We start from the raw sequence: 26,439 nt of genomic DNA on the forward strand, positions 1-26,439 counted from the left end.
AGGGTTGGTTACATTTTGCCATTTTCCAATTGTCCTTTTCAAATATTAAGTGAACCACTTCACAGTGATACACAATAATTTTCATGTGACAGAAATTGAAAAATACTGTGAATGTTCTATATAGTGAGATTGTTTTTCTCCTCTTTCTTCCCCCACTTTTTCTCTGTATTTTTTTAAATACTGACACCTGAAGTTATGCCTGAATCTGTAACAAATCAGTGCAAGGAATGGGTGAGAGGAGATAAGTGTGAATATATTTTTCTCATGTTTTTTCTTTTTTTTCCATTTTGAAATCTACTGGATTGTGAATGATGTATTACTTACCAGGCATCTTGTTATATAATTACTGAACTACTTGTTTAGGAGGCTTTTTTAAATTTGTTTTTAATGATTTATAAGGGGTGTCTAAAATCCTGCATAGGCATCTTCTTTCTTTGAAAGAATTTTTTTTTTCTTCCTTTAAAGGTTGGATAACACATTAGAGGAAATTATATTTAAGCTGGTGCCTGGACTTCGAGAACGTAAGTTTGATTAGTTTTGCTACCTTTTTTGCGTTATTGGAAGCAGCATTTCTAGTGATATTTCTGTATTGTTGATCTGAAACATCACTTTGCTTTTGTTTGATGTTAACTAGAGGAACTTCAGCGTGAGATCGAATTTTGGAAGAAAAACAAGCCTCCAGAAAATGGACAAGGTGATTTTTTTGTTGTTGTTCTAGCTATAAATTTAATAATGTATCTGTTAAGTAATATAATGGCTCCTCCATAGGCCGCAGTTCCCTGCAAATACTTGTGTTTGTGTACAGTTCCATTGAATTCAGTGCTTGGAACTACACTGCATAAAATTACACCTTTGCGTACATGTTTACAGGATTAGGGCCACAGTACCCTGATGTTTGTCTATTCAGCAATTGTAAATTTTAAATCTAACAATTTCATCCTTATTTTTAGTTGCATTTCCCAATAATATTCCCATGTTTGAGATTCATACTACTTTCTCTTTGAATTCTTAATATCTTTCATATTTGATGTTTTCTACTTTGATCCTAGTTATAATCAACCAGCGGTAAAACATAGAACTACGTGAGTCTTTTATATACAGATTAATTTCTGTTATCAGATTTGGCCAGCTGTTAAGTGGGAGGTTGTCAAGAATTAGGTTTGACAGATAACAGAAATGTTTTTCCACAAGTGCTAAACAACTATTTTATATAGATTCCAGAATGGCTGTCTTTCACTAGTAGTCTTAAAAATCTTTGAGAGTCCTTTATTGAGCTGATAAGTAATGCAGAAAATCCAGGGGTTTTGTATTCTCTAAACTGGCTTCATGATTTGGATGCCATAGCATGTTTGACTTTTTGTAAACCATTTAAAGACACTCTGTCAGTCCAAAGAGAGATTTATTATGCTGTATGAGGATCATCTATTTCAAAGAGACATTGTCAAGTACTCTTTTTATAATTTTTTTATATATTTTCTGTTTAATATCCTCTTTTCAGTTTGAAAAAATAACATTTCCTACCTCACTTCTTTTGTACGTTTACATTTGGCAAACTTTACAAGGGCAACCTCAATTTTTTCTCTTAATACAATTATTTTAATGTTAGCCTACAGAACAATTTAGACAAAATTTTACTAGTCCACTACAAAGTACCAGATATAATTAGAAGTACATATTAAATAAACTTAAGAAAAATATTTGTATTTATTAATTTTTATTAAAGATAAACAGAACTGTTAAAAGTGTTATTTACTCATTCTAATGATCCATTAAAAGAGGGGTGTCACATTTACAAGATAAAGGAATATAGCAGAGTCAAGGAAATACACTGTAAATTACCAGTTACTGTAAATTTATACAGCTAAAGATGTATGATATATTTTTAATCAGTTCATCCTTCTAGATCTTCCTCAAATAGTTCAGTTGTTAATCTAAGGACTTATTTGCTTTGTAAATCAAAGTGTAGAATATAAAGGGGTTATGTAGGCTGGCTACTTCCATCTCACCGTGATGAAGTCTTGGTTGTCATCTAGGCTGGAAGTTTGCCCGCCTTTGCTGCTCCTGTGTGGTTATTGTGACATTTTGGGGATCACCTAGATCAGTAAGGGGTTTTGTCACCACCTGTCTTGTAATTTTGGGTGCCTTACTGCTATGCTATAAAGAGCTCAAGAGTTTTGACACCCGTAGCCAGCCTACAAGCATTAAAGGTCTCAACCCTGGCTTCCACCTGCCTAGTTACTCCCTGTAGGGCTGATCCCACTAGTCCTTCTAGTCTCGAATCTCCCCCAAATCAGTCTGCCAGAGTTCTTAACTACCAGACACTTGGACTTTTCTTCTCTGGTTTGTCACCCCTGAAGGAGTGAAATCTGCCCCCAGTCATGAGTTCACTTTGGCGCACACACTCCACACAGTTTTCACAACAAATTCTTGTTTGCAGTAAAAATAAACCAAAGTTTTTGTTTAATAGAAAGTCATAGATTCAAAGATGAAATAGAGAGGAAAAGCAAACACACGTTACACAGAAAATATACATAAAGATGCCGTCTCAGTCTTTACACTTCTATATTAGTTAAATTCCCTTTCCTAATACAAGTTATCTATGGCCTCTGAACAGGTGCCGAGCATATACCCTCTGTTCTAGAGGGGATCCCATGTTTCCCAGATAGCAGCACCCAGTTTAGATGCTGGCCCTCAGTTTTTGGATAGCCTTCACTTCAAACCTTCCTCTCTTTTTAACAGTGTGTGCCATTTTGTTTTGTTTTTCTTTCTTTCAGGCTCTGGTAATTCATGGTTACACAGAGCAGGGGAAACTCCCTCCTTCCTTAGTTTTCTTTTCAGTTTCAGTGTCTTTCCATTAACTTTAATGATCCACCATTGTATCTTTCTGGCTGGACAATGGATGGGTATTTGAAGTTGGTTTCATGTGAACAACTAACCTGGAAGGTGCCCTTCTCTGCCTGATTATTTCATCCTCTGTTCTGAGGTGATGATGTAGTTGCACCACAGTTATTACAATTTTCTACATAAATATACATGAGTGCATTCATAACCATAAGCTGCATACATATCTCCTAATGACCATCAAGGTCAGAACATTACAGGCTTTCATAAAAGACCTTACTTTGGTGTATATTTATACACAATAACATTGTATACAACCAGTTGATTCATTAGCTTATTCTCTGGGGTCAGACACACCCTGTTCTCCCTGGAAGTGTCTGCACCCTGATTGTCAAAGTTGTTACCTTCTTTTTCTTCTTAGGTATCTGTGGCAGCTTGCTTGTAGAGATCGACAGGATGAGTGGAGGAGTGCTTGAGCAGGGTAGCAGAGAGTGTGAGTGAAGGGTGATCACTTAAGAGTTTTATACTCGTCTTTCTATTTTAATGAAATTATAGGAAAATACACCTCTTTCAGGCTTGTTTAGATTCAAGGTTGGCTGCAGTCATCCTTTCATGGGCTCCATGCCTGGTTTTGGTCACACTGTCAGCTCCCGAGCAGGCAGTCTGCTTAATGAATTTGCTGCAGACCTCTAATTGCCTTTGTTCTCTTATTACCCAGATAATCTTTTAAAGTTAGAGTTTTATCTCTTTTATTGTTGTTATTTATTTATTTATTATTCAGTCCATTTCCTGAGGGCAGATCTACACTTGAAATGCGACAATGGCACAGCTGAACTACAGTAATGCTTAAGTGAAGACACTCCTATGCCTATGGGAGAGTTTCTCCCATTGGCGTAGTTAATCCACCTCTGCGAGAGGCAGTAGCTGTGTTGATGGGCAAACCTCTCCCACTGGCATAGCTCTTTCTATACCAAGGGTTAGGTCAGTATAACTACTGGTGTGAACAATCCACACCCCTGAGTGATGTAGTTATACCAAACTAAGTCTGTAGTGTAGACCTGGCCTCAGAGATTTCTTCAGTTTCTTTAGGGTTCAGCAGGAAATGAAATTCTGTTTGTAAAAAGTCCAAACATTCTTGATATAAACATTTTTAGTTTTATAGTCTTTTTTTAAATTAAATAACTTTTAAAGAGCTTAAATAGTCATTACAGAATTTATTGATTCATCATCATTTTTGGAGAGATGATTCTTGTCTTCCTGAGTTGGGGGAGGGAGTTGTTACATATTAAATAATTAATCTATCTCCCATCAATATAAATATTCCATACTTAAAAGGCTTCTTAGATTAGAAATCAGTTTAGCAAGGTTATTAAATTTCAGGTTGGTACCTATAGCATTTTACCATAGCAATGATACTAGGAAAGCATATTAAATGTTTTTCATTCACTTAGAATACTTGCAGATATGCCGTTTCAATATTTAAGAAATAAACAAAGGTTTTCTATAAGGCATTTTTCCTAGAATTTCCAGAATGAAGATTTTAGAGTGATTGTGAAAGAAACCCATTTCAATAAGGATATTTCTAGCATTCTTTAACAGTTGCAATTTTTACAATTAAAACTCCAGTTCAATATTCTATACAGAGTATCAATCACAACAACCAAGTTTACATCCATTTTCCAAAACATAGCATAAAAGGAATTGGCATAGAAAGTTAAAGCAAGATAAAATTAAAAATGCAGCATTTCCAAGTTTTTGTAAACACTCTTAGAAGTCATAAGTTATCTCCCTTGATACTTGGGGACTTGTCCCTGAGGTGACAGGAAGCAGAAGCATCCTGGAATTCCTTTGATTAGCTTGAAAACCTCCTAACATAAATAACTAAAAACATGTTTGTCATGCTCACCAAGCACCCTGGCTATAATCTGCTTATAACTATATGTTAATACTCAGTAAAGGCACAAGCAAGTTTGTTATGACCTAATGTTTTAAGAATAGGTTATAATAATTTTATTAATATCAGTAGTGAGGTCTGTTCACCGCACGTCTCATACTAACAAAATATGCTTCCATAGAGCCACAGATACGGGGTCTTTCCATTAATGCAAAGGTGACCTTGGGCTGAGGGAGTCTGGATCTGCAAGACACTTCTGAGTCCAGATAACAGGTTGGATAGACATGTTTACATAACAGAAGCATTTGGAATAAGTTATACACCCAGAAAGTGCTTAGAAATCTGCTCTGAAAAGAAATTAAGTATGGATTTCTTACTGAATAATTTCACTAGTGTTGCTTTGTGGTACCGGCAGCAGCTTAATACTGTCATGTGTGAAGGATTTTTCTGCCATGTGTGATTTGGTTACTTTGAATTGAAGAAATGTCTTGGATACTGATTCAGTATTACAAGTCTAAAAAATATATTTTCTTTTCAATTGCATCAAGTCATGCTTTAATAGGTTGCTTGTACCAGATGCCTGGATAGTTGCCTAGACAAGATCATAGTTGAAATAGCTGCAAGGATTTTTCTGGGAAATAGCATAGAGCTCTTAAGGTCGGGAGGGGAGGGGGGGGTTGAATTCCTATCAGGGTGTTCTGAAAGATATTTCTCTTGCACATGTTCCTGGATTGTTTATCTGATTGGAAGTTAGCTAATTCCCTAGTGTCTGGTATTGGAAAAGCCTTAATAGGAAACCCAGATCCCTTAATTGAAGCTTCCTCTATTATTCAGCATTAGTAACTGCTGAAAATTAAAGTTATACAAGGTTTTGTATTTGCTGCAGAAGCCGTGAAGCACAGATAATTCTCCACAGACAACTGTTTATCATATGTACTTTGCCTGTTTGAGGAAAGGGGTTTAATTCCTGGAATTTCACAGAACTTTCCTTGGTAGTTTGATACAGTATATCCTGTTGATAGATTGTAAAAAGCAGCTGCAGGGACAAATAAAAATGTGGTTTGTTCAACTAGAAAATGTGCCAGTGATTTAGTGATGTCTTTCAGACATCGAGTCATCTTGTTTCTGGCTTGTCTGATACTTTTCTTTCCAAAAATTTGGAGTAACAAAAGTGGACAAGGTGAATAACTTACTATGTCTGAAAATATGTGCATTTATTAATTAATTACTTTAGGCATAAGAGATTGTTTTCCATACAATTTTGACACTGGTTTCACATTTTAACTGTTTTATTCATGTATGAGTAGTTTGAGGTGGAAATACAAAAACATAATAGAACCTGATTTAACAGAGTATCAGAATAAGCAAAAAGTAATCCATTCAAGTCATTTGTTTCTCATAAGCCAGTTTTTGCATGCATGTGAATTGGAGTTGATGGATCAGATTATTTAAACTGTTCTTTTGCCCTACTTTCATTCTTATTTCTCAATTTTTATCAGCTACTCATTTTTCTGTAACTCATGTCAGCACTTTATTAGTCTTGATATCTTGAATTAGTGTTTTGTGCCTGCAGTGAACAACCTTTGCTAGTAACTTCCTAAATAAAATAGAGAGACTCCGAGAATGCCACTATTAGGTGTATATAATAGGTGTGTTGTTTGTTGTCTTCCAAACTGATTAAAAGCTAAGCTAGTTAGAAACACACCATTTTAATTTGCTGTATGATTAGTGGTGTTTGTATTACAAAAACACCCAGAGGTCCCTGTTAAGATTGGGGCTCTAACGGGGGGAGGGTTAGGGGGCCGTGGCCCCTTCACTTTTAAAAGTGGGAGGGGTATGCACTTTTTACCAGCCGTAAGGGTGAGTGAGGGGTTAGGAGGGGGCAGAGAAGTGAGCAGGGATGGGGCCTTAGGGGGAGGGAGCAGCATGAGGGCAGGGGCTTGAGGAAAAGGGGCAGTGCCTCGGGGGCAGTAGCAGAGGAGGGCTCCAGTTGGAGACACACACACTCTTTCTTTCTTTCTTTCTCTCTCTCTCTCTCTCTCTCTCTCTCTCTCTCTCTCTCTCTCTCTCTCTCTCTCTTTCTTTCTTTCAGGACACTTCCCCTGATACTGGGCTGTATTGTGCTAGACACTGTAACATACATGGTAGGAGACATGCCATGCCCTGAAAAGTTTACAATGTAAATTAAGATGCAACAAGTGGGTGTAACAAATAAATGGAAGGAATGGGTGAAGGAGGATAAAAGGTAACTGATAAGAACACATAGTTACGGAAGCTATGTCTTCACTGCAAAAAAAAAGTGTGTGTGGCGGGGGTGGGGGGGGGGGGTTTACAGCAGGATATTTAACACATTAGCCGTAAAATCCTAGTGGAGACAGGGCACCTGTAGATTTTACTGCAAAGTCAATACTGTACCTCCACCTGTGGTTGATCTTGTCTAGTATACTTCATGGTAAAAATACAGTGCTTTGTCGCCTCTAGGATTTTACTGCAGGATAGCTAATGGATGTTAGTTTTGCATAGTTAAATGGGGTTGATTTATTCTGAGATGTGAGCTTTATTAATTACAGGAAGTAAACACACAAAAATAACTACCATAATCACTACTGACCACCTGCCTAACCACTATCTGTAAAGTAGAAATCCTTTGTGTGCATGTAAAACTGTAATTTCAGTAGTAAACCTCAATTTTCAGGGATTGTAAATTGAGCAGTTTTTAAAGAGTGCATTGAATGAAATTCAGTCCAATAGCATATTTTTAAAGAACATATTTGGAAAACTATGCCAGATTTAAAATAATTGAACCAAAACATTTTAATGCATTTGGGAGAATTTAGCTTTAAATATATCTTTGATTTCATATCTATATCTCTGTGTGTACGTTTGAGTGTACTAATTCATTCCCAGGCATTGCAAACTATTCCTTTTAATTGTATGGTACCTGAATAATCTGATCTTTATATTTTACAGATGAAAGTCCAAAAGCTGACAAGTCCAAAGTAGATGAAGAGGATGATGAAAATCAAGACGATAAAGATTATCATAGGAGTGACCCACAGATTGCTATTTGCCTTGATTGTTTACGGAACAATGGGCAGTCAGGGGATAACATAGTAAAAGTAAGTTGTTGGAAAGAATCTGTGCTGCTTATTATTTCTTGACAATTTAGATAAACTGCTGTTGGAGAGAGTTTTGCAGTGTTCATGACCTATAACCATTTCCATTGTCACCATAACAAAATCCACTCTTGTTTGGAGCATTAGAAAGAATCTTGCAATTTTCATAATTAGCTGTCTATAAAATTCCTCATTTGTGATTAACCTTTTCAATAATCTATAGGACTAGCACATGTCGTGGTAAAGCAGGATGAGAACTGGAATACCAAATAGAAATGTACACCATAGTATTACATTACCTTACATCATCTTCTGCTGTGGTTTGTCCACTTACAGCAACAGGCTGAAATATCTTCCCATCACTTTCACAAAAAAAGTATTTAGTATTTTCAACCCAAGGATTGCTTGAGTACTGAGGAACTGAGAGCCAAATCTCCTGAGCTATAAACCTAGTGTTGACACTAACTTGTTCTGTGATCTTGGGCAAGTCACTTCCCCTATTTGAAAAATTGAGATAATAATAATAATAATTGGAGATATACCAATCTCCTAGAACTGGAAGGGACCTTGAAAGGTCATTGAGTCCAGCCCCCTGCCTTCACTAGCAGGACCAAGTACTGATTTTTGCCCTAGATCCCTAAGTGGTCCCCTCAGGGACTGAAATCACAACCCTGGGTTTAGCAGGCCAATGCTGATGAGGCTTGCTTACCAGTCTTCCAGCACTTGAGGGTATTTTCTTTCTCTCATGTCTGAGCCCTTCCTAAGGGGAGGAAGCTATTTAGGAATCCTTGCCCGTTTTACTGTCAAATTGTCAAACTGCTGCACAGAGAAAATCATAAAAGGGTAGATACAAAGTACTCACCTAGTCAAGTCCTACAGAATGTTTACTGAATAGTTGTGTATTTTAAACAAGCATGCTCAATATTTGAAACTCTTTACTCAATAGAAAAGTCTTTGTTCTGACTCAGGATCAGCAGAACTGTGTGTATGTCTGTGTCCCTCCCTCAGCTCAATATGTCACATGTTGCAAGAAATGTCTCTTTCTTCCAAGATAGGTCTCTGTGTTTTGCAGGTTGGATGAAAAGTGTTAACCACATAGGTGCTAGGGTCTGCAATAACCGATCAAATCTCAGCATTGGGGCCTTAGAGAGTTTTCACTGGATTATTTGAGAAAGGTTTTAATCTTTTACTCTTATGAGCCAAAGAGGTTTCAAGAAGTGTTCCATCTGTTCAGCTATCATGTGACAGTGTCCCTTTCCTGTTAGCCTATGTCCTTTTTATATTTTCTTCATTTCTGTATTTTTTTAAAAAATGTACAAAATACTGATACATTGGAAGAACTTGCTTTGTCAATGTTGTTGATTCCCTTAAAAGAAAGTTAAAAGCAATGCAATAGAGGACCAGCAGAGGGCTAGACAAAAATGGCTTCCGGAAGCCTGAGATGTAAGGGGTTAGCAAAGTAAACTGCCTTCATCGACTTCCTGAACCTACTAATTCCTCCCATAAAACAGAGCACAGGGTTTCAGAAAATGGAGTCTCCAAGAAAAAAAAATCAGAACACCTACTCCAGAGGTAGAAACCAAGGATAAAATGCTGGAAAAATCCTGGCAGATGATGAAACCCAAGAAAAAGAGGTTAGGAAAAGAAAAGACAAATCCTCTCGATAATATACTGTCAGTGGCAGAAGTGAACCTGAACAGGAGTACTCAGGTATCCAAGGAATCAGCTAAAGATTATACAGAAGGGACTTCCAGTCATCAAGAATGAACAATTGTGAAGTAACTATGTTAATGTTAGAAGGGAAATAGTATGGTGTTTGCTTTAAGTGGGATGAGCATAATTTTGTGATAGCTGCATTTTAGAAAATAAAGGACAATAGGGAATGAGTAGGAGTATCCTAGGGATGGAGGAGATTGACAATAGAGAGGTAATGGGGAGGAGCCCTTAGGCTCAAATGTAACTTAAGTGAGCAGATGATAATCAATCCCTGAGGGTGAGGGTCAAGGTCCCATAGGTGGAGAATGTACCATCTTTGAATTACAAGAGAAGCAGCCCAAGTATTCATGGGGAGAGTACCGAGGTTTAGAGTTCAGCAAAACACTTGTTTGAAGAGTGATTTATATGCTATGGTGGTATTTTGGTTTTGGATTTAAACTAGGGGAGAGCCAGGAGTGGGGAGGCAAAGGGGAAGTGTTATAGGAAATAGCTAGGGAAGTTTACAAACAGAAATCAAGCCATATTCAGGCAAACTATCGCGAATGCAACACAATTAGAAACCAGAGACATGCCATCAAACAGCTAAAAAAAATCACAATCATTTCAAGTTTTTCAGTAAGCTAAATAATTATTCTCAATGGCTCTTCCTTTTAAATAACATCTTTGAATGTCAAAGGGCTAAATAATGTCATTAAAAGGGAAAAAGTTCTGGATGAATTTAAAAAACACGCTCTTAGATTATTCTACTTGAAGAAACATTCTCAAGAAGGGCAAATTATGGGCATGAAAGGTAATTGGTTTAGGCAGATATTTTTTGCTTCAGCCAAAGAAAAGAAAAGAAAAGAGGTGTGCATGTATTTGCTGAACATGTATGTTTCCACATTAAAGACCAGTTTAGCTTGTTGAAGGGCACCATTGCTGGGTTATTAATAAGAGTTGGCTCAGTGCCTCCCAATTAAAAGCAATTTTTTAAAAAGATTTTTAAAATTCTGCAGCACTTTAGGACAAGGAAATTATACCTGGAGGAGACTTCTGTTCCACACTGATTCTTTAGGGGGATAGACCTGACAAAAAAGTCAAGAGGGGTGGGAAAACAGGTGTAGCATTGACTTCTCTGTGCTAATAACTCAATCTTAGATTGTAGGACAGAACTGCACCAGTGGGGAAGTTTTATTTTACATTTTATTCACACCCACACTAGGCGAGATTTATTGTTTCTGTCTAAATCCTTAATGAAGCAGACAGGACCTGCACAAATTGGTGCCATTACAGGGTCAGATTGTGCACCACTGAAAGTAGTATTTGATAGGTGGGATAGGTCCTAAAGATTACTTTTTGGGGGAAAATGAACTGCTTGTTTCTCCAAGACAAAGATCGGGTTGCAGCAGTTAAAGAGGATATTGTTCAATACTTTCAGATTAATGGGAGACAGGTAAAGCTGTACTTAGGGGCCATTTGGATAAGCAGAACTCTCAACTGAAGAAAGAAAGAGCTCAAGAAAAAAATAGAACTAGAATAGGAGATAAAAAGATTACAAGACAGTCATAAACATAGGTTCAGAAGAAGAATATTAACTAATATAAGGGGAAATTGAATATGTTGATGACAGATGCCACTGAAAAAGCCTGTAGGTATCCAAAGAAGATGTTTTATGAAAAAGGAAATAAAAATTATAATCTTTTGGCTCAAAAGCTTAAAGTGATTCAACAGCAACATGTTATTCCAGTAAGTAAAAAAAAAAAATCAGCAAAAGATAATTACACACCCTAATGAAATATGTGCTGTTTTTGCTACTTATTATAAAAACCTCAGTATGTCAGATTCATAAATTCTAGGACTGGAAGGGACCTCGAGAGGTCATCAAGTCCAGCCCCCTGCCCTCATGGCAGGACCAAATACTGTCTAGACTATCCCTGATAGACATTTATCTAACCTACTCTTAAATATGCTTTCATGCTATAATTTCAAAGAGTGGTGGGATGGACCCATATTATTTTTTCTCTGGCCCATGACCATAGAGAGGGTAAACTGTTAAAAGCAGTGATTGTCATAATATGCTTATACACTTCTTAACACAATAGGGCCTCAATTCTAATTAGGCTTCTGGGTGTTACTGTGTAACAAATAAATTAGTAGTAGTAGTAACTGAAGATGGGCTCAGTCCTTTCACAGTATTTTCTACAGCCTATTTCCCTGAACATATACAAATCTAATCATTCAGGAAGGACACCTACGCTACATCTAATACAGGGATTCTCAAACTGGGGGTCGGGACCTCTCGAGAGGTCACAAGGTTATTACATGGGGCGGGTTGCGAGCGGTCAGCCTCCACCCCAAACCTCGCTTTGTCTCCAGTATTTATAATGGTGTAAAATATTAAAAAGTGTTTTTAATTTATTGAGGGGGTCAACCACTGATCTAATACTTTAAATAAATAAATAACATAATACAATATCAATAAATGTAAATAAAAAACCCAGTTACTTTGTCTTATTACCTATCTCCCCCCCCCCTTTTTTTTTTAAAGTAAGGGTTAACAAAAATTCAGAATTTTGTTTTCGTTAAAAGGGGGGTCTCAATCAGTCCTCCTTTCATTTCCCCAATCATTAAACAAAAATGTTTTTAATCCTTTGGTTCCACTCATAATACAATACATGTGTTTACAGAAGGCCACCTTTGTAAGGCAGGCCAGAATTGGGGAAAACTCCAACCTCATCAAATCTCCAACATCATTTTGGATTGCCTCTAGGTAGGGAATCCTAGCAGTTGCTTTTTGTATTTTAAAAGCTCTCTTTTTTACTTTTGGGTCTGCAACACTTAGTGGTGGACCATACAGTATACATCCAAGCTCTGAAGCTATTCAGAAATATCTGTAAATAGCAGACTTGCCAAAGATAAAATTGATTAAGCAACTTTAGTTAAAGAAATAACAGAGGACGAAATCTTAGAGACAATAGCAAGCATGAACAGTGATAAAACTCCTGGACCTGATGGTGTTCCAGCTGAATTTTACAAGGTATTTAAGGAGGTATTAGTGGGTCCCTTGAGGGGTACCTTTTGCCCTTTGCTGTTAAAGGAGGAACTTCCACAACCTATGAAAGAAGCTACTGTTGTTCTCCCTAAAGTTGGAAAAGATCTTACTTTATGCACTGTTGAATCACGACATATTTTAGCAAAAATATTAGCTAGCCGATTGCAAAACTCCATGCTCTCAGCTTATATAAATCCAGATCAAACTTGATTAATTAAGGAAAGACAAATGTCAGATAATATTCAGAGAATACTTGGAATTATCCATAATGCTGAATCAAGTAAAGATCTGTTTCTTGTGTTATCACTTCTTGTAGAGAAAGCCTTTGATAGAATAGAGTAGAACTTTCTATTTCAAATCCTGCCCCTTATGGACACTGAGTCCCAGTTCCTTAAATGGATAATTGCTTTTTACACCAGTCCAGAAGCAACTGTGCAAGTTACTGGGATTAAATCATCACTGTTTGAATTACACAGAGGGACTAGGCAAGGATGTCCATTGTCTCCTTTACTTTTTCACTGGCATGGAGCCTTTTGCACAAAGGAACAATGAATCTTATCACAGGAATAAAACTTGCAGGAACTTATCAGAAAGAATCTTTAAATACAAGTAATGTCATATTATTTTTAAGTAAGCCAAATATTTCCATAAAATTAATTTCTAAAGAAATCCATGACTTTGGGAAAGTGTCTGGATTTGAAGTAAATTATGTCAAATCTGAAATGCTAGCTGTAAATTTGCCAGATTCTGAAAAGTTATTGCTCCAGAAAACATTAAGGTACAAATGGGCAACAAATTCTATAAGATACCTGGAAATTTAAAACTCAGACAACCTAGAAGAGCTCTATGATTTAAATGTCAAACTATTTCAGCAAATGAAAAAAGATGTGGAGTACTGGAGGAAGCGTGCAAGTTGGTTAGGAAGAACAGTGTCAGTCAAAATAACCGTTTTGCCAAGAATATCTTTCTTGTTTCAAAAACAACGTGGAGTCCGGTGGCATCTTAAAGACTAACAGATTTGTTTGGGCATAAGCTTTTGTGGGTAAAAAAACCACTTCTTCAGATACATCTGGTTGCATCTGAAGAAGTGGGTATTTTACCCATGAAAGCTTATGCCCAAATAAATCTGTTAGTCTTTAAGGTGCCACCAGACTTGCCTTGTTGTTTTTGTGGGTACAGACTAACACAGCTACCCCCTGATACTTTCTTGTTTCAAAATCTTTCTGTGATTATCCTAGATAAAACCCTTGCAGGAATACAAAGGATGTTGTTAAAATTTATATGGAACAAGAAAAGAGACCTAAAGTGAGAGTAGATTCTTTATACAGACCCATTGAACAGGATGGGTTAACTGTTCCAAATATCTGGTACTGTACTATCAAACTAGCCAGTGCAAAGCAGTAGCAGATTGGGGGTGCTCTAACCCAGCCAAACACCGGACAAGGAACAAGGAAATTGTGGCAGTGTAAATTTCACCAGCCTACCTTGGCTTAATAAAAAAATTATGCCTTCCAGAAATTTATATACAGCCTTCATAAATTAATAATAAAACTAAATAAATACAGGCAATACAGTAAAATTAGTTAACAGTAAACATGCCCACTCTAATAAACATTATTGTACCAAAAGTTGCATATATGCTATTTAAGTGAGGGTGCTTTGTTTCAAAATATCTAACACCCCTTCTCTGATATGTTCCTTTAGGGTTTAATGAAGAAATTCATCCGCTGTTCTACACGAGTGACTGTGGGAACCATCAAAAAGTTTCTCAGTTTAAAATTAAAGCTTCCAAGTTCTTATGAGGTAATTCCCCCTCCCTCCCCACCGCCACCCCCCCTGCATAATATTAAATTTAAGCTTCAGCTAAACAAAGGCTTTTTAAAATAACTCAGTCAGTGGGTACAAGGCAGTATTCAGTCTCTGGTACAAGGTTTCCTAAACCCGGAAATGAGCCATACCCTCTGAAGGGCACTTTGCCAATGGAGCACCCAACTGCACTTGCTACCTGGGCACCTTCATGTAAATATTGCTTGTTGCTCAGCTTTGGAGTGACCATCATTTTGTTTTATCAGTAAGGTTAAGATTCTGTCACAGGTATTTTTAGTAAAAGTCAGGGACAGGTTGCGGGCTTCCGTGAACTTTTGTTTGTTGCCCACGACCTGTCCCTGACTTTTACTAAAAATACCCTGGGGAGGGAGGGACAAATAGAGTGCTGCTGGGGGCTTGCAGCTGCTCCAGCCCTTCCACTGCTCTTGCAGCAGGGACTGACCCAACCCCAGCCAGCTGCTCCGAGGGCTAGCCGCTAGTCAGCTGTTCCGGGCGTCACTGCTCCAGCAACGGGGGCTGACCCAACCTTGGCCAGCTGCTTCGGTGGCCCAGGGCTAACAGCTGCTCCAGCCCTGCCCCATAACAAGTCATAGAGGTCCTGGAAAGTCACAGTACCCATAACAGAATCATATACTTATGTATTAGCTATCTTTTCAGTTTTTTGATATACAGGTATATGTTTTCTCTTCTTGCCTCCTTTTATATGGTTAATAACAAAAGTGAGCCCTATAGCTATAACTGCTGGGAAAGAAGGAGTGGTGATTAGACACCACCTGACCAAAACATTCTTCAGTTTCATTAGTGATCCTTCATTTTTACTTTGTAATGTGAAAAGAGGCCCAGTTCTGACAGACTAACCTATTTTTAAGTATTTATATTATCTTCATTACCATAATATCTGAACACCTCATGTTCTTTAATATATTTTCCCTCACAATACCCCCGTGAGATGGGGAAGTAATATTCATCTGGCCAATGGAGCAGCTCCTCTGCTAAACAGCAATAGGAAAATTTCTAAAAAGTCTCAGTGGAGATAAGACCTAAGAGAATAAACAGGGGACCCCACAATGCCATTTTTGTAGAAATGCTTCTCACAGACTCTCTCACTTCATCACATTGCTTCCTTCTCCTGCCCTAAGTCCTCAATTTAATGAAGAATGGTATTTGCATTTTTGGGTTATTCTTAAATTTTTTAATAAGCAGGAAAGTGTGATAATCATGTGTGTCTCCTTAGGACTAAAAGAGTATTGCAATGTTCAAAGCATCTTCCAAGGCACACTGTAAAGCTTTTCTCTTTACTCAGGTGATTGTACAGAATTAGTAAAATCAATATTTTAGGGGGAATTCATCTGCATTGACATTTATCAACATGTTATTTTAGTCAATGTATGGTTCATTCACTAAGAGTCTCTGGTGGGATTATTAAATAGCTAAGAGATTCACTTATGATTTCATTTAAAAGTAACAATTTCATATCTGTTGGACTCTGTCATCATTTTTTTTAAAGCTGGATGTACTATGCAATGGTGAAATCATGGGGAAGGATCATACTATGGAATTCATCTATATGACAAGATGGAGACTAAGAGGCGAAAATGTGAGTACTTTTATGATTTTTACGTGTATTTATGTGTGCCTGTGTTTAGATAGATTTCTTTATAGAGTTTGTATGGCTTCATGGCTTGGTCCAATAGGTGTTCTCTGATCTTTACAAAATCTGTATTTAAAAATTAATCTCACATACTCTCCAGATTATTTATATTAAAAAATTCTAAGATTAGTTATTGAAACACTACAACAGGCATACTATACAGACTTTAACATTCAGAATTAGCAGGAATACAAAGTTTGAATATACATATCTGAAACCACAAACACTTAGTCATCGTGGGAATTTCAGTTGAAATAGTATGATCCCTTAACTTGCAAAAGTCTAGGAGTTTCTGTCCAATCATTCTGTATTCAAAATGCTCTATCTATAACAGGGGTCGGCAACCTTTCAGAAGTGGTGTGCCGAGTCTTCATTTATTCACTTTAATTTAAGCTTTCGTGTGCCAATAATACATTTTAGCGTTTTTAGAAGGTCTCTTTCTATAAGTCTATAATATATAACTAAACTATTGTTGTATGTAAAGTAAATAAGGTTTTTAAAATGTTTAAGAAGCTTCATTTAAAATTAAATTAAAATGCAGAGTCCCCCGGACCGGTGGCCAGGACCCAGGCAGTGTGAGTGCCACTGAAAATCAGCTCGTTTGCCAACTTCAGCACGCATGCCATAGGTTGCCTACCCCGATCTATAATATGATGGGACATTGAAAAATCATTCAAGCCATCTAATTATTTTGACATTCCTTAATTCTATAGTCATGTCATGTAGAGTAAACATCTAATAATGTCCACAACAGATAGGACAGCTAATGTTTTTCCCCCACATATATAGTTTAGAAAAGCAATAGCTATCTTGCTGAAGGACATTTCTTGGGGATCAATGATCAGATTGAGTTAATAACCCTTAGTTTTGCTTTGGACCATTAACTACTCCCATTTGGTCAGTAATTTCTCAGAAATCATCTCATTGCCTGTTGTATTTATTTTATCTTTCTTTTATATATTCATTCATGTTATATGTGATTATATATTCTTCTTTATTTTGCATTGTGTGCAAAATGGTTGCATTTCAATGCAAGGGGAAGCTGCCCATGGGTTCAGTTAAGGTTAAGTACTGGTGTAGTTTTACTGAGCTGTAGTAAATTCCAGAGCCCCAGCCCTCATCACTCTGGTTTTTCTGATTTACATGTACTCACTGTGGCATAGGCAGAGGAGACGGGATTAAGCACAATGTTGATTGAACAACTCACAAACTTCTTTAACAGTTTCACCTTTAAACCTAGTAAGACCTTAAAAAAAATTAATTTCTCCATAGCAAATATTGACTAAGTTTGCAGACAGAATATTGCACTGAGATTAAAATGACTATCAAGAATGCAATATTGCACCATCAAAGAGTGTTTTAATCTAAGAGTAGTATCGCCCTTGAATCCAGTTGGTATTTGTTTTACTAACCTTCTGAATTTTGTTAACATTGCTTGTGCTCTAAAGAAATATTGAGGAGAAATGAGGCAATAACAATAATAGAATGCATTCATGATGGCTGAACTACTGCCTCCTGTCAACACATGGATTCTTGACAGTTGTATTGGTTTGGAGGCAGTAATGTATGCTATTTGGTCAAATGCCCATATTTGCACCAGCTTAAATTTTCAAAAAAATTATAATAAAAATGTTTTCTTGGATATATATGATGTTACTGAAAACTCAGTGAAATTTTATGGAACATTTATGGTCACACAGAATCTCCAAGTGATGCATTCACCTTTTCCATTGGATAAGTATAAATTACTCTTAATTGCCAATGCTTGCAAACCAAAACTAACAGAAAATATAAAATGTATAATACTATCATCTTTGAAGTAGCTCAAGTCTCTTCAGGATGCTATTCCTGCCTGGGTGAAATATATCAAAAATTATGTTTTTGGTAAAACACTCTCCAGTTATTAACCTGTTTGGAAACTTCTTTTTGGGGAGGAAATTATCAAGGAGGTTATAGTAAGGCAGCTCCAGAGACATCTGCTCTTCTGTGGTTGTCTAGCCCCTGGTCAAGTTGGTTTTAAGCCAAAGTGTGGTACAAAAGCGATAATGGTTCTTAGATGATAATCTCTTCTTTTGATGGATGAAGATCAGGTAAATCCATTATCCGTGTCTATGACACTGTTCACTGTGAGTTTCTGTTAACACACCTCTGGACACTAGGAGAGCAAGATATAGTCTAAGAAACAATGATAATTTACTCCTTCGAAAATGCGTTCCTATTTTAAAAATAATTTTAATTCTCTCATTTGAAACAAAAAAAAATTAAATGATTAATGATAAATGTATGTGTCCAGTTGTGGATGCCTCTTATCTGATCAGAAAATCATCTCCTCCGCAGTTTCGGTGTCAGAACTGCTCATCTTCGCAAGTCTGCTCACAGGATGGCACTTTTTATCAGGTAAGAGGCACTCACGACTGTACATATTACAGATCCTGTCAACATTTTAATTGTAACTCATCATTGTGGAGGTTTTATAACTCTATGTTCCTCTGAGCTAAAACTTAACATATAAGGTCTAAGTCTTCTATTTGTTCATTCCATAAAGCTTGTATTGAATGAATGAAGTACACTGAGGAGTTTTAAGGCTTATGATTTTTTAAATAAAGGCTCTTTATCTTCATGCTTCAGTGCACATGATCACCAGCAGGGTGTTAAAAGACATCTCCCACTCTTCCCTTTCTCCCCTTATCCTCCCTCATGATAATACTGCATGGTTAGGGACTGCATGGTACCGCATGGTTAGGGACATAATGGAAGTTTATACCTCTATAAAGTATCCAAAATTGGCAAGTAAAGAAATGTTAGATTTTCTAATGGTGTGTTCCTTTTTACTGCTTTAAATTTGGAAATGGGCTGACATCCCAGCTTCATAACCCTCTAACGGAGCAAACCAAAACTCCAGATCTAAACACCCCGGAATATGGGAATTGAAAACTGAACAAAACTTTCTCAAATTTTCATATTGTTCACAATGGGTGTTCTAATTTGGCCTATTTTAAAGAAGATTTCAAGCTGCAAATTTGGATATGAATCTGGTTTCAGTATTTGATTTGAGCCCATCTCTATTACAAATGATTGTTTTTTTAAAATGACCACAGTATGGACTAATATTTTTCTTACATGGAAAACCAAAATTTATGATCAAGGGTCAAATTCTGATACAACTGACACTTTGCAATTGTGCTGACTTCAGTTGAGTGACTTGGGTATAATTGAGGGCAGAATTCAGTGCAAATGAAAGGGTGTTCTAGAAAAACATTGCCGTTCACGCATTACAATTTGTATTTGTTCAGTTAGCTCAACATTTTTAGTGGTATGCAGACTTTGTGCACAGGAGTTTTGAGAACAGTATAGTCTCATACTAAGTTTTAGGGGTGTAATTGTCCTCAGTGATTGTGTGTAATTCCCATTAATGTTAATAGAAGTTAGGTGTTTGCATTCAGAAGCAAATACATAGTCTGCAAGACCAAGAAAAGTGTGAAAGATTCTTGTATGTTAAATGGGATGGTTTCCATTTTTCTCATGTAGTAATCATATCCCGGACTAAATAATCTGATATTGGGTTTATTTGAGCATATAGTTATTACTTATAACTAGAACTCACTTAAGGTGCTTTCTGTCTTCTCACCCAAATACCCTCGCTACTATAAATACCTTTGCTCTAATTGTCTGATTTTTCAGAATTCCACATCTACAAGCCCACAACAATTGTGATCTCTCCAGTTTCTGACCCTTTTTCTACCATAGTGAGAAAAATTCATTAACTTCTTGCATAAGTCTTGAATGCAATGGTTATTCTTTTTTTGGTTTCTGAGATTCATCTATTGTATTTGAAGAGTTAAAAAAGAAGGCAATATTTTTGTTGCTAATGATTATTTTGTAAAACCTCTCAGTAATTCCACCCACCCAATTTAAGAAGTCTGTACCTCAACTGTGGTCCCTTCTGCCAGTGATGTCAGAGGCTATTTGAACCCCATGCTGACATAATAGAGCATTCCTGATTTTGTATTAGAGAAGCTCCAGCACCGCAGTAAAGTTATGTGGAGAAAACATCAGACTTAGACTGAAAAATATATATATAAATGGAACTTTCAGCAGCAAGTGACCACAAGTTCCACCTTCCTTCCCTAATCACAGTGCTCCTCAATTTATGTATCCAAATGGATGTGTTGCATTTTTGTGAATGCAAGATTGAGAGCCATTGAAAATGCAGCCTTGAATGAATATGAAGATAAGGAAATTATTTTCAGGAGATTTCAGTCCTCCTTTCTCATGAAATCAAGTGACTCTGGTTGACTTGACTTTCAAAAGAGTTGAGTAACTGCAGCTTGCATTGTTTAGTACTGGTTATAATGGGAGCTGTTGACGCTCTGTACTTCTGAAATACCAGGCTAAGTATAAGCAGCAAAGAGTCCTGTGGCACCTTATAGACTAACAGACGTATTGAGCATGAGCTTTCGTGGGTGAATACCCACTTCGTCGGATGCATTTCACCCACGAAGGCTCATGCTCCAATATGTCTGTTAGTCTATAAGGTGCCACAGGACTCTGCTGCTTTTACAGATCCAGACTAACACGGCTACCCCTCTGATACAGGCTAAGTATATCATCTTAGAATTGATTGGAGCAATATGAGATAAAAACATTTTATGAATGTTTTTGTCAAGAATACCTGAATTATTTCTAGGATCACACAAGTGTGGTTCCAGTATGTCATATGTACAATGTAAGTTATATAGCGTATGTATTGTGTATGGATGATATAATTATAATCTGACTCCTGAACTCACCGTGGTATAAGAGACTTTTTATTATATTTTTGAAAACTGGTTGTGGATGTAAATTTTATTGAAATGTAGAAAACTATATTAGTCTAATGTTAACCCTAGAGGTAAGTTTTTAACTTTCCTTATGGTACGGTTTAATTATATCTTGTTTGTATTTCATATAAACCATGCCTTCATGTTATCCTTGTTTGTCTTTTTTTGTTTGTTTGTTGTTGTGTCCTTCTTTTGTTTTTGTTTCTAGTCTTACCCTATGGTACTGCAGTATCGACCCAGAATTGACTTTGGTTAGACCAAAGGGCCGGATCCTACTGAGATGAATCCTGCACTATTTGTTACCCATCGACAGATTGCACAATGAATGGATGTGCCTGGATTAAGGGGACACAACCAGATTTTCAGCATGCAAATAAGGACATTGTCTTTCTTAAAATTGTCAATTGCATCTTTGTTGTTTCTATTAGAGCAAGCCAAGTGCCATTCTGCAACTGAAACGTGCATAAGATATTTGTGGTATCTTAAAAGTGTGCTGCAAGTCATAGCCAAAATCATGACGTGTATAGTCAAGATTCAGAAACTACAGAACATTTTGCCTGCCTGTTAGAAGAGTTTTCTGGTCCTAATGTTGATTACACTAGCAAAATGGCAGAATGCTCATTCCATGTGGTGTTGCAATTGTCACATATTTACTATTTTACTGATTATTGTTGTATAAATGATAGAGAACTGTACAAAAATTATGGATTATACCTTGAAAATATTTTGTATAGAAAATATATTTAGAACAGTGGTGATTGTGCCACTACATTTTTCTTGTTAAATTTCCATGTGTCCAGGTATAGCTCGCCCATGAGTGTGCAACAATCCTTTTGCAACGAATGAAGATTATCCTTACAACAATATTAGAACATAGTAATTCAACTAAGCCATTTTAAATTGTCTAAATAGATTCTACCAGTATCACCTAATAGCACCATAGCCCTTGTGAGTGCAAAATTGTATGACTTGCCTAAAGATTGGAATTTGATATACAACTATTTAGGATAATGGCAGCTGGTCAAATTACGTTTCTTTTAATAAAGTCAATGTAAAAGTGAGGTTAAAATAATTTAAATGTCTAATAAAAAAGCAAATTACTGTCTCAAATTACACCATATAGCAAACATTTATATATCTTTTGTCACTCTGTTGCCATTCACATTAAGGATTTATTTTTAAGATTGGGTTTAGATGTGTCCAAGTGTGGCATATAATAGAGTAAAATAATACAAACTAACATATTTCAAAATACATAGCTTTAATGGCATTAAATTTCTGTTAAGTTTATCTGGAGTTCAGAAGCTATTGCACATTAACTTAATTAGTTATTGTCGCATCCTAACGCTAGTTCCATAAAACTGGAGATAATGCAATATAGTAGATAAGCAGTCTGATGAAAATAATAGGCTGCTCAAGGTATTTTTTTTCTCAGACCTGGTAGTGGTGAGAAAAAAGTGATTTTTTTTTTTTGCCTTAGGTATCACAAATATAATGGTTCTAGTGAAGAAAATTGTATTAAGTTTTCTGGTAACATTGTAGGGAGCATTATATTTCATGCATTTTCTGTAGTCTTCCATTGTCTTTGCTCAGTTTACAAGTCAGGGTTTTTTATTTCAAACTCTGCAAAGATAATTACAGTTCAATACTTGGTATAATTTCTACTTAATGCACAGCTACCAGCATTCCTACTTACTTTTATATGACTTTATGTATTCAACAAAAAGGAAACAAATTGACTCTCAGAAGCTACTATAGAATGAACTAGTCGTGCTTAGAAAATCAAATAAAAAACCTAAATAAAAAAAACAGGATCAAAGCATAAAAGATAGACGATGGGAAATAGCTCCTATTAAAGTTTGGTGGCAGTACAATTTATATATGTAGGGCATGCAAACAAACATGCATTGCAGGTGAAAAGCTGGCCCCTGAAGTCAATGGGAGTTTTGCCATTGACTTTAGTGAGAACAGGATTTCATCCTATTTGTACACACTGAGTCAGATCCTACCTTTGTGTTCCAAAAGCCACGTAACAAGGGGGAGTAGAGACATTGCCCATAGCATTCTGTTAAGGAATCCTGCCATTGCAGATGAAGATTGCATATAATGTGCTGACACAGTGTGCCATGGGAAACACTCTGATACTCCCTTCTGCAGGCACAGTGTGCTGACTGATATTGGGGCTAGTTGGGCCATACTGTTGATAGGAACAGATGCATTTGCTGGTTGCAAAGGCTAGTCTCCTCTTGCCCTCCCAGTCCGTGGCACGCTCATTAGCAGGTTTGACAAGCTGCTCCATGTCTGTAGACCCCAGCTCCTACACAGAGCCTTAACAAATGCAGTGATACTCTTCACAGACACAGAGGTCTGCCCACATGGATCAGGTTGCAGGAGTGGGAACCAAATTTCTATTGCATATCCATATTATCTGCATCATACTAAATTCCTTTATAAAGAAGCAATACGATGTTGTTTCTAAATATTTACATGTATGTACAAATGACACCTTACAATTTTTATATCCTTCACATCATTGAAGTGTTTTTATGCCAGGAGTATTTTCAAGGTGGCGTCACATTAAAACGAAAGGTTTGTTTCAAAGCTTTTGGTTTCAGTTTGTCATAAAATTTAATAGCAATATTTCAAGTTTAATTTTTAGTTGATTCGGGAGACACAATGTATTTCTTTAGTTGCATATTTGCTGGTGTGGTACATTTGGACTGGGTGTTTTAAACAAACAGAAGGACAGCACAGAATTTGTTTGCAGTGTTGTTGTAGCCATGTAGTCCCAGGATAGTCGAGAGACAAGATAGGTGAGGTAATATTTATTAGACCAACTTCTGTTGATGAAAGACAAGCTTTCAAGCTCACAAAGCTCTTCTTCAGGTCTGAAAAAAGTACATAGAGTGTCACAGCTAAATACAAGATGGAACAAATTGCTAAACATAAGGAGTTAACACGTTGCAAGAGACCATTTAAGTCATGAAGTGAGCAGTTAACACCTCTGCAGTCGTGGGATAAAGGAGGGCTAGTGGGGCACAGATGGTTATAATGAGACATAAATCCAGTGTCTTTATTGAGCCCATGATTTTTAATGTCCAGCAGAGTTGTGAAATTTTTCCAGCTTTTGAAGGTGTTATGCAGACTTCCTTTGAGGACGAGGATAGGTCAGATATGGAGTGATTGCTTTGTGAAAGGTATTTGGCCATGGGTGATAGGGTGTTTTTTTGTCTTTTATCATTTTTCTGTGTGAGATCATTTGAGAGTGTAGTGATTGTCTGGTTTCACCCACAGTTGTTACTGGGGCATTTAGTGTATTGAATGAGGTACACCACATATTGTGTTAAGCATGTGTAGGACCCATGGATCTTGAATGGTGTATTGTGGAAGATATTGATCATCACAGAAGTGGAGATATGTCGGCCGGGTTTTGCATCTGTTGTTCTGGCAGGGTCTGGTGCCACTTTGAGTTGGTGTGTCCTGGTCTGTGGGGAGCTTGCTTCTGATGATGGCCTTGTTAAGGTTGGAAGGTTGTTTGAAGGCCAGAAGAGGGGGTTCAGAAAAGATTTCTTTCAGTATGTGGTCCACGTCGAGTATGGGTTATAATTATTTAATGATTCCCTATATGGGTTCCAATGTGGAAACACCATATTACCTGTGGGTAAACATTTTTCACAAATATGTTTCCCACTTCATTTTGAATGATCTCTTGAAACGTGTTAACTTCTTATGTTTAACAGTCTGTTCCATCTTGTACTTAGCTGTGACAATCTGAGTATCTTTCCCAGACCCGAAGAAGAGCTCTGTGAGCTTGAAAGCTTGTCTTTCATCAACAGAAGTTGGTTCAATATAAGATGTTCCCTCACCTACCTTGTCTAACACAAAATTTATCACTTGGAGCCCATTCTCAAGGGTATGACAGACAGAATTTTGCACCCAACCAACAAATTCATATTGGATTTAGCACAGCCACAGAAAATTCTTTTTACTTTATTATGAGGACCCATGAGTGACAATGAATAGAGGTTTGAATGTTTCATAAGATTTTCTGCATTCTCAGTTCAGGAAGCCAAAAATTTGTCTTGCTGAGAATTTACAACTATGTTATTTCATGATTTGTTTGTTTTTTAAATCCAGCTCAGAACTAGATTAGGGAAGTCAAAACTTCTTCACTGTAAGTACAAAAACTAAGGACAGATACATTTTCAATGTACTCTGCTGAGTATCCTCTCTTTCAGTGCTTTTATAAACATACGATCTAGCTACCTACCATTATGGATTTCTGATATGATAGCATAGTTCCTGCTTGTGGTTTGGTTTGAATGCTTGTCCTAGGGGTTAGATGCCAGCCAAATTGATACCTGTGTGGGCAGCTTGCATAACACAAGTGCTGTCTCTCCTGCAGTAAATTCCTCTTTGCTTATACTGCATAGGTGTGGCATGTCTACAGATGTCTATGTGTGATTATCTCTGTTGATACATTGTGCCAATTAAAAATATGAAAAGTGTAAGAATAGTCGAGTGCATGTACAGACACTTGAGTGCCAAAGTCAAATTATAATGCAGTGGGAACATGGGTTTTCAATGAAAATCACACTGTGTCCCCAAATAAAACAGGACACTACTATGTATAGGCATGCTTGATGTGGACATTTCAGTAGCACATCATGTCTCACCACTGCATAAAGTCAATCAGGAAGGAAGAAAATAGCTGAGCCCTCCGTAGTTTATTGTGAAATTATCCATATTGTTGGCACCCAACTGCAACAGGGGGTGGTCAGACCTAAAATGAGACACTTTCCCTAATTGTACAACCTTTAACTCACTCCCACAAGTTTAGTTTTTTTTCTAAAATGAGAGCCCAGAAGTTACATCCACCTCCTTCCCCCAGTTAGCCCATTAATAGAAGTCAAATGTAATGCCTTTGTTAGACTAAAAATCTGTAGGCAGTATATAGCCTCTAACATACTGGAAATTAAGAGTTTACAGAATGGGATCTCGTAAGATCTCAAAAGCATATATAATACAAATCTGTTAGATTAGCATGAAATGTGCATTACATTGTGTACTATTAAACTACCTTGACTACGGCCCCAATCCTGCAAACACGTGAATAATTCTTATTTGTCTGAATAGCCCCCACTGTAGTCACTGGAATTCATCACTACAGTAAGGATTATTCAAATGTTTTCGGAATCAGACCCTAATGTATGGTGTGCTCAGATAGGAAACAATGTGCAACAAAAATGTAACTATATTCTTCTGTTTAATGACATTTTATATTGTAAATTATTTTGACTGTTCTGGTTTACTGAAAATGTTATTTAAAGGAAAATGGTGGATTATTAATATAGAATATCTTTTAGACCCACTTTATACATTTTAAATGAGAATATTTTTCTGTGTATTATAAATGGTCTCAATGTTTTCAGTAATAGTATTTCTTAATAGAACTATACATAGAAGAACCTTCCTTTAAGTGAAACAAACCGACATCAAAGAAATATTTTCTGTTAATTAAGCAGTTTAAATATGGGCAAATA

At 36.7% G+C, this 26,439-nt stretch overlaps 1 protein-coding gene across 8 annotated transcripts in view; it reads left to right on the forward strand.

The window, feature by feature from the left end:
• The window catches only part of PCGF5 (polycomb group ring finger 5), a 101,911-nt gene extending 78,193 nt beyond the window's left edge, over positions 1 to 23,718 (forward strand). For 5 of the 8 annotated variants that reach the window (XM_045023343.1, XM_045023340.1, XM_045023339.1 and 2 more), the window contains 8 exons: positions 466 to 521; positions 635 to 694; positions 3,263 to 3,334; positions 7,706 to 7,854; positions 14,303 to 14,401; positions 15,933 to 16,022; positions 18,414 to 18,473; positions 21,105 to 23,718. In XM_045023343.1, the coding sequence (XP_044879278.1) occupies positions 466 to 521; positions 635 to 694; positions 3,263 to 3,334; positions 7,706 to 7,854; positions 14,303 to 14,401; positions 15,933 to 16,022; positions 18,414 to 18,473; positions 21,105 to 21,152 (634 nt within the window). In that variant the 3' untranslated portion in view covers positions 21,153 to 23,718. The remainder of the gene's footprint in view (positions 1 to 465; positions 522 to 634; positions 695 to 3,262; positions 3,335 to 7,705; positions 7,855 to 14,302; positions 14,402 to 15,932; positions 16,023 to 18,413; positions 18,474 to 21,104) is intronic. The other 3 variants (XM_045023344.1, XM_045023345.1, XM_045023346.1) reach the window with 3 other exon arrangements.
• The last annotated feature ends 2,721 nt before the right edge of the window (positions 23,719 to 26,439 follow it).

The sequence above is a fragment of the Mauremys mutica genome, chromosome 7 (assembly GCF_020497125.1).
Source record: "Mauremys mutica isolate MM-2020 ecotype Southern chromosome 7, ASM2049712v1, whole genome shotgun sequence".
Classification (NCBI taxonomy): Eukaryota; Metazoa; Chordata; order Testudines; family Geoemydidae; genus Mauremys; species Mauremys mutica.